This window comes from Syngnathus typhle, linkage group LG4 (assembly GCF_033458585.1).
Source record: "Syngnathus typhle isolate RoL2023-S1 ecotype Sweden linkage group LG4, RoL_Styp_1.0, whole genome shotgun sequence".
Lineage (NCBI taxonomy): Eukaryota > Metazoa > Chordata > Actinopteri > Syngnathiformes > Syngnathidae > Syngnathus > Syngnathus typhle.
The window spans coordinates 21,530,671-21,540,216 of NC_083741.1; the positions used below are offsets into that span (position 1 = coordinate 21,530,671).

The following is a 9,546-nucleotide window of genomic DNA, read 5'->3' on the forward strand; positions in this document are numbered from 1 at the left end:
ACCTAATAACAGGCCAGTTCATTAGGGAAAAATCATGGCCAAAGCTTAACTGAAAGTGAAAAGTGCCACACCCGCCCTCACCCCCACTTTCTGATTGGCTGTTGGATCAGTGACGTCATTCGGACACTCTATTAGGTACACCGCCATTTTCAGGTTCGTTGGCAAAGATTCACGAGTGAGTGACAAACAGCGTTGCTGCTATGCCAACCGACACACGTTATGCCGACATTGATGTTTTGATTTTGTATTTGTTGGATTGTAGTTGATGGTGTTATTATACTGAATGTGTTTGTATTTGAATAAAAGGTTGAACAAAAAAATCCGTTTTGGCGACATTTGTTATTTTGGGGGACACCAACTCCTATAACAACGTAAAACACGTCATATAAAGCAGTTAACTAAATGTCTGATTTTTATGTTTTAATTGGCGAATGTAAAAACAAGGAATAAAACACCAGACCAGTTTTAACATAAATGTTTATTTAAAAAAAAACAAAAAAAACAATTATAGTAATAATAATAATAATCAGATTCTAAAGATTCAGTTCACTTAAAAGTACTGGAATGCACATTACTACCGTGAGTTTGATTCCTGCATCAAACCGTGTAAATGTGTGTGTTACAAAAAAAAAAAAAGCAGCGGTGCTCCCCCGCCGTCCATGTTTTCCCCTTTGGCCCCGGACCCCCCAGTGGAACCACAGCGTCAAGCTTCTCAGGCTAAAGTGGAGTGACAGAAGCCCCTAGGGGGGCCCTCATTACGCCCCCAAAGCGAAGAAGCTGTTTAATCCACACGCGCGCACATGCACACAGACAGACACACGCACACACGTGAAAAGTTACTCATACGTGCGCGTGTATGTAGTGTGAAAATGACATGTTTACATGTGTTAAAATCAATTACACTTTATTATCATTATTTCTTGTACAAATGATGAGTTATAATTTAACACAGTAGCAATTATGTTAAACAAATATGCTTTCACAGAACATGAGTGTTTGTCCAAAAAGAACACACACGCGCACACGCGCGCGCGCAGCAATGAGCAATGTCGTTACTTACTTGGAAACGAAAAATCTCAAGAAGGACAATATACACGTCTTACAAGCCGTGATAATAACACAATATATTACTACAATATTTTCATTGTAAATAAAATGATTTTTTTTTTCAAGTCCCTAATATTGTTGGTTGGTGTGAGTTTTGACGATTTTTTTAATGACTTTTAAGTCTATGAAATTGTTCTTTGAATAATGAATGATTTCTTTCAGTCACCAATTGGAAAAAAGAAATATTTTTTTTCTCATCTTTTTGCACGTTTCTATTGAATTTTTGGATATTTGCATGTTGTGGAGTAAAAATCAAACGAATACATTTGGTTGATAATTTCAAAAATAAAAAAGAGTTATTGTTGTTCAGAAATTCCATCGTTGCTGTCGAATAAAAAATATCTCCAAATTGAGTTTTACATTTTTCCCCATCAGTTTTGTGTTTCAACCAAACAACAACAGTGTAAAAAACACACACAATTATAAATAAATAAAAATATAAAAGTAACAAAATGTGTAGAGGTTTGCTTTTTAACTGGCTGTTCCAAAAAGTAATGACATTACTGATATACTCAATTTCATTCTTGCTATATAAATTGAGCTAATTGCTAGGTTGTGCGTGCTTTTCGTGTAAAATGTTACTTGTTTGTTTAGTCCTTAACAGAAAAAAGTGCCATCTCTGGAAATTAAGAAGAAATATATTGACAAACACACAACAACAAATATCTTGAAAAAGCCCTGCTGCCTTTTTAAAACTTTCTTTTTTTAAATGACAACTATGATAAATATACACACATGGGGCAATACATCTTTTACAACACTGCAAAAAATGTCCAGTAATCTCAAATAGGAAAAGTTTGTTCGAAGCCACAGACAGGACGGGGGGTGTGTGGGATAGTTTTTACCACAATATAGATAAAATGTGCACACAAAGTGCTAATCTGTGGCCATGAAATAGGCATAATGTGCTCACAAAATGAAATTCATCTCATTCCTAGACAGTTGTCAACTCAAATGGAGCGCACCTTTAAAAAAAAGATAAGAAAACCCTGTGTTCCATTATTTTACATCTAGGACTAAAGTTGTTCATGGGAATGATATAAAACAAATAATATTGTATGTGCACACAATACTTACAACGTTGCGAACGGGTGAGTGTTTCAGCAAATAGCTGGAGAAAAAAAAAAATAGAAAAAACAAACAAAAACAAAAAAAAACACAGATTAGTGGCCGCAAATCAGTTTTTGATGCGCACGTTATATCTATTTTGTGTCTCTCCAATGTCATGTCTTAGGCTGTGCAAGTCCATCCTGGAAGAGACGATATTACCTCAGCTGAGTCAACCTCCCCCCACAGAGGGGCGCTACTGGACGGGCACGTAAGGCCAGTTGAAGCTGCCGCCCGACAGCAGCATGTCGCGGATGAGCGTTTCTATGGGCGTCTTGCCCACCAGCCGCACGAAGAAAAGCTGCTCGATGACAGCCGACGACACGGAGCGCAGGGACGGAAGTCGCAGCAGCAGGCGGCCGAAGCGGCTGGGCTGGTTCGGGTACTGGCTGCGCACGTACTCCTCCAGCGCGCACTGAGACTTCTCCTGAAGACCTTCCACGTGCGCCGAGTCCGACAGGCCGCATGCGTCTGGTCAGGCATTGAACCGATAAAAGAACAAGAAAAGGAATAGAAAGAGATGTGTCAATATTGTGTGGAAACAAATGCTTGTCCCCACGGGGGTCGCAGGTCATGTCACCTTTTCAGGGAAATTGGATTTAAATTCTTATTCAGGTGATGACTATTTTTTATAAATATGCCTTGAGTGTCACACAAAATGAGTTCAAACCTGCAAGATGTATTCGGGGTTATTGTCCATCTGCACTGAGATGAACTACCCAGTGAGTTCTGAAGCTATAATCTGTAAATTCATTTAAAAAATGCATGTAAACTACACAAGCTTCTTGCACTTGCTTCCATTTGATCATTTGACAGATTTTCATTCAAAGAATACAACACGGCAATGATATTTCATCTTGGTGAGTGGATTTAAATGTCAACTCAAAGATGGCATCTGCTCACAACTCATCAAACTCGAACTTTTCCCAAATGATATTAGGGCATCAGACTAAATAACAGGAAATCACTTCATGGGGTCTGCGATTCCACTAGATCAACGGCGCATGAACGTACGAGACGACAACAACAAAGCTGCAAGCCGCCACCGAGATAAACATCCAGCTCGACCTCGTTTGACCCGCTCGCTCGGCACGCCACCGCCAAGATGGCCGCCGTCAAATGTAGGACATGGTAGGAGCAGAAGCGGAGAGCATTCCCGTACGCTGACATGTGTCCCACTTTGATAACACGTGTCCACACGACTCATGTCGACCCAAATGCAAGCGTACAAGAACCGGCTGTAGCAAAACAAGGACTATGGCATAGAACATCAAAATCTACTTGATACCTTACAATATTCACAATAAACCACAAAACAGCACCATAAATGCACTTTAAGTGTACCATAAAATAATATAATAATAATAAAATAATAATGTTAATATTTGCTATAAAACAACACAGTAAATATACTATGCTTAAAATAGCACATAACATTAAACAGGCCACAAAATTACAAGCACAAAAAGTTATTTTACTGTCCCATAAAACTACACATAAATATCTACGCACTAGAAATGAGCAATACAATAAATCTACTTTAACGACACTTTAAAATAACAATAAATATATTTAAATAATGCGCCATAACAACAGTAAATACAAAATATTTCCATCCATTTTTGCACTCCAAAAGAAAGAGCAGATGTTTTCTTCCTAAAAACTGCATTTCATATTATTGTACACCACTGTAACATTATTCAGAGCTCAAAAATCAACACTGCCCTTAAATATAAGAAATAAAATATTTCCTGTCTCTTTAGGGAGCCTAGTACCACAGACTCAATACCCCGAAGCATCTTTAGACTCCATAAAACAACACAAAATTATATCAAGTATGCCACAAAACAAAACTACACCACATTTCATAGCAAATAAAAGATAACGGTTTGAGTCTCCTTCCACACGACATGACTGATGCAGTTAATTCCATGTCATCCATGCCACATGAAATGCGGCCTGTCCCTTTAAGGGCGGTCAGGTTCAACTGGGTCAAGTAGGGTGACTGCCTTGACGGAAGCTCTTACATAAGATGCCACTACTTTTTGTATTTAAAACCACATGCATCATTTATCGCATGGATTTGATAGATTCTGGACACTTGTTATTCATTGATTAGTTCTACTTTTCTATACATATGTATACATTATATATATATATATTTATATTTTAAGTATATACAATTTAAGAGTGAATGTTGATGATCATTATCACTTTTCACATTTTGCATATAAGGAATTATAAATCAATTTACACAATGATAATCTTTAGGTCACACTGTCTTCGTGACGTCACATGGAGCGAGGGTGCATGGGCTGGTGACTTGCTATCTTGTTTTTCTTTCAAACATATCATGAAATGAAAATAAAAACAAATATTTGCAGTTAGGTTGCTTTAAACTACGTCACCTATGGAAGTGCATTTGCCACGCCAGGTAATAAAATACCACGTTAATAATGCTAAATGGTCACGTACCTGTAGTGAATAGCACGACGGCCTTAAGGCAGGCGTACTCGGCCGAGTCCACGTGCAGAGTCTTGAGCTTCTCCACTTGCTCCTGGAAAACCCGGATGTGGTCCATGAAAGCCACCACGCGCTCGGCCGACATGGGGGCTGCGTGCAGGCCAGCGGCGGCCAGTAGCGGCGCTACGTGCACTGGCATGGCGCACTGCGCCGCGTTAAGTACGAAAAGTTCGCTCCAGGTGAGCCGCAGCAGAGCCACCTGGTCGGACACCTGCAGGTCGGGGAAGAAGGGGATGTTCCGGGCCCACTCCACGGCGCTGAACAGCATGCGCGCCGCCAACTCGCAGATATTCTCGATGCCCACCGAGCCACCGGCCGGCAGGCACTGCGAGCCGAAGCGCGACGTGGCGTACGGCTCGGCCCGGAGCAGCAGCGAGATGTAGCCCGACAGGTACGAGTGGCACTGCAGGGGCTCCCCCGTGCTCAGGGAGAACTGGCCGTGGAACGACTGCGCCGGGGGGAGCCGGCCTCGCTGCACCGCTAGAAAATGAATCCAATCAATCAGACAGAAATAAATGGCTATTGAAATTTACCATCACTGAAATAAAACAACAGAAGCAATACAAATGTTGCCATAAATCAACTCTAAATGTTCCATAACACTACTAATGAACTAGTTCATCATGCCATAAAAATTAATGCGCCATGTATTTAATATGACGGACTGCACTCGAAAGATGCCAACAAACCAGACTTGAAACAAGACGGGAGAGGATTAAAGTGGGTTCTGGATCGCGTGCGAGTCTCTCCGCCATCACGCCAGAGGGGGGTTTGGAGAGGTGCTAAATTTAGGACTGGCTGTCTTCTTGGCGTCCCGGTTGGTTTCACCCCCGCCCCCCCATTCACGCACACGCGCAGGGACCGACTGACAGACCCATGCCCCGCCTCCTCAATTCCAAACCGAAACTTTTGCTGCATCGAAACTCACTAATGTGGATTCGATACAGATATATATTTATGCATGAGTCAAACTCCGATCATGTATACATTGTTGATATTTGGATGATCATTCGGGGTAGTTACCACACACGCACACACACACGCGCCTTTTTGGGGGATCTTTTCAACTACAAGTAATTTTCACTGCTATGATTGATAAATATTTGTTTACATTGGTATGATTCGGATCAATACGTTGGTGATATTCGGGTGGTAACGCAAGATACAATTTACACGCGTGCGCGCACCCACGCATGTGACTGCATTTGCTTTCATTTTTAACGTCATTTGTGTTTTCTTTCCTAGCTATTTTTGTAATTATAAATACAGAATTTAAATTAAAGCTTTGTCTATAATATATCTTAAATTAAAACTTTTTGTCAAACTCAATATTGTTTTCTTCACAAAATGTCTAACCAAATTATGGCCTATTATGGTAATCAATTATTAAATTGGCTACATATGTTATTTACTTTTAAAATGTTTTAAAAGCATATGTCTGTAAAATATATATATACAAATATTTAATAATACTGTAGTGGATCTTCTGTCAGCATTGATTGGCTGAGATGAATCACATGGTTTTTCGTTTTATGGCGTCCATTTTGAGTGAGAATAACCTTATCAAAATATGGCTCCTCTTACATTGTTTATACGTTTTTTTTAAAAAACAAATATAACCACTTTTTTTTTTTAATCCCAGTTCATCAATTTGATAGGGAATAAACATCAACAAGTCAACGCATTTTAGCCCTGTAACGGCCACGTTTTGCCCAAAAGATTATACAGGACCAGAAATACTATTGTTTGGATTAAATATAAATCTTGAAAAACGCAATTCAGTTTCTAGATTTTTTTAAAATCAACTTTTTAAATGTAACCCATGAATAAATGGAGTTAATTTGTTTTTTACGTGTTTAAAGAAATACTGACTTGTCAGGTTATTTTTTCCTAAATAATGTAGTAAGTTAACACATTGTATTCCAATTAATGCATGAAGTTGAATGTTACAGGATGAAACGATAAAGGGAAGTAGAATTTCTCCTTGAAGGATTGTAATAATAATGAAAAATAAAAGTATCACATAACGATTTCGTTAAAAAATAGATACCACACATACCAGTAACTTTTTCCTTTGTCACCAAGCTGCAAACTAAGATTATCCTTCGGAAAAAATGTTGAACTGCACTATGTTGACATACAGCCAATTACCGTTATAATTTTAACATGTTTCAAAAACAGTGTGAAATTGTTTGAATTAAGAAATGGTGAAGGAAAAGGTACATTTTACAAAACGCCTTCATTATTTGGGAATGTTTTCATAAAAAAATGGAATGATGTCAAATTTTCGGAATTCTCACAGGAAATGTAGAATAAAGCCAAATTGAATGTGCTCAACATTTTGAAGTTGGAATGCTTCGAAGCACTTGAAAATGCTCAGAAATCCACGTCATAATAAAGAATGCTACCGGCGCGTACCTTCCCTCCGCATGCCCACTTTGAGGCACTTCTTGAGACGGCAGTACTGGCACTGGTTGCGGTGGTGCTGGTCGACGGGGCAGGTTCGGCTGGCCCTGCAGGTGTAGCTCAGGTTGCGGCGCACGCTGCGCTTGAAGAAGCTTTTGCAGCCCTCGCAAGTGAACTGGCCGTAGTGCTTCCCGCTGGACTTGTCACCGCACACGATGCACTCGATGTGCGCGCTCGCCTGCTTGTCCGACGACGACGAGGACGACGAAGAAGAACTATTGTTAGTGTTGGTGGTGGCGGCGGTGGGTGGTGCTGCAACGCGGGGCATCTCCGACGGTGGGTTCATGTGCATCGGCAGACCCAAGGGAGCAACATGCGATATCGGGGAAGAGAGTGTCCCCTCCTCGGGGTTCCTCCACGCCACCATCGCCATGTCCGTCAAACTTCCCTCCTCCTGCACTCTTTCTCGCTTTTCCTTGTCACCTCCACTTAGGATGAAAGTGACCAAAAAAAAAAATCAAAGCCGCTCATTCGCGTGCCATCCACAGCGAAAGAAGAGCGTGCGTGGAGATCACCCAATAAGCTAATCCTATCTGTAAAAAATAAATAAAATAAACAATCCACTTCCAGGTCCTCCCGCTTATTACCCGGCTCTCCAGACAGGCCTTGTACCCCCAATCGGTTCCTGAGTAGCACGCAAAGAAGAGAGAAAGCGTGCGTGGAGGTCTGATGGTGTTTTCTTTTGGCTCCAGGATTGAATCGGACAAGTGACATCATCAGCTGTGACGTTTTACGGGAGGCGTGGTTAAAGCGAGTGTGTGCGTGCAAGTGCGTGTGTGAGACTGTTAGTGGGTGTGTGAGTTCATGTTCGTGCGCATTTGTGTGTGAATAGTTGCGTGGGTTCACTGATCACATGACTTGCATCTGGAGTTCTATACTACAGCAGTGACATGACGCCCCCTGGTGTTACCAAGGAGTAGTGCATCACACAATGTGTCCCCACAGCGAATGCTAGAAAAAATATATATTATGGTGACAGTTTGGCCTTAGAGCAGATTATTTGGGTTCAAGTAAATAATGCATTTAATCTGTTTCAGGGTCAAAATGTCACCATCACGATTTGTTCAAGCAGAAAAGTGTCAAACTAAAACACTTTACTCACCTATTTGGACCACCGGATTGTCGCAGTGTACAGCAGTTGTTTGTTTTGTTGTGCATTGTGTGCGCTTGCCTATATGAAGATGCAGTCATCCAAATGTCATCCTCAGAAGCCGATGTGCGTTGATGCTAAGTCGTGTGTAAATGCTGTTTGACTCATTGCTACAAACATCCTCAGGCACCGCATCCAGACATGTTGTCACACACTAACACGGGCCCAGTTAGGAAAAAGGACATAGGGGACAGTCTATAAGATACAAAAGGGAAGGGGGTCAATATGGGAACACAGATGTCGTGTGGGTGGTGGGAAGGTGCTGGGGTCACACAAATAGGACACAAGGGAAAAACGGAGGCCCGTGGGGCCCACAGTTGGAACAAAAGTGAGAAACATATAGAGTACACTTGACTTGAGGCAAATAAAAAACTTACAAGGGGGAACACAAAGGGGGAAGTATGGTCACACAAAAAGGACATGTGGACACAAGCGGGGGCATAAAGGACAAAAGGAAGCACATGGGAAATATATTATGATACTTAATGTACATCGCCATAGACCTGAACTTCTAAAATACGTGAATGTATGCATTTTATTTGTGTGTCCAGATGACTTTTGGATTTCGATGTGCTGGTATGAAAACACATTGAATGAACAAGCACTGAGGATTTTTGAACATCTGCCTTGAAAGTTTTGGATGGGTTACCGGCGGTGACGTGATCAGACATGTGGCACTAAGGCCACTGGGCACGAGTGACACGGGTGATTTTCAAGGTCGCTAAGCAGCGGTGAGCGTGATTCGCAAAGACTGACACGAGCGTGTTCACCACCGACGGGCAAGCCAGGTGCAACCAATCCCACTTGACTTGCCGACATTCTCACATGGACAAAGTGATGTTTCGATCGTGAGTATTGCGTGCATATTGTAATTGCTATAATAGCATAAATGAAATTTTGACCCAAAATATTTTTTGCCTGAAATGAAAGGAAATGTCTTTAATCTGTTCTTGGCTTGCATGAACACCCAACTAGGATGTTTGTATTGTGTTCTTTTTTATTTATTTTTTAAAGCGAATAACACTGTGTGTTCTATTATTTTGCTGGTTCTTTTATCACAAACAAATATTTTGTAATAAAAGAACCAGTAAAATAATTGACAATTGAAACCAAGACGAACATAGTACAACTAACAACTGTGTGTTCTAGTTTATAAACTCAAACAGTAATGACAATTAAACTGAATGTATAGA

The 9,546-nt window shown here is 40.9% G+C and overlaps 1 protein-coding gene across 1 annotated transcript; it reads right to left on the minus strand.

Annotated features, from left to right (window-relative positions):
• Window positions 1-982: 982 nt before the first annotated feature.
• Window positions 983-7,579, minus strand: LOC133152348 (COUP transcription factor 2-like). Its single transcript, XM_061275883.1, has 3 exons — window positions 7,156-7,579; window positions 4,690-5,217; window positions 983-2,685 (listed from the first exon to the last, which is right to left on the minus strand). Exons 1-3 carry the CDS (start codon window positions 7,574-7,576, stop codon window positions 2,411-2,413), a joined length of 1,224 nt encoding a protein of 407 aa, XP_061131867.1. The 5' UTR covers window positions 7,577-7,579; the 3' UTR covers window positions 983-2,410.
• Between the last annotated feature and the right edge of the window lie 1,967 nt (window positions 7,580-9,546).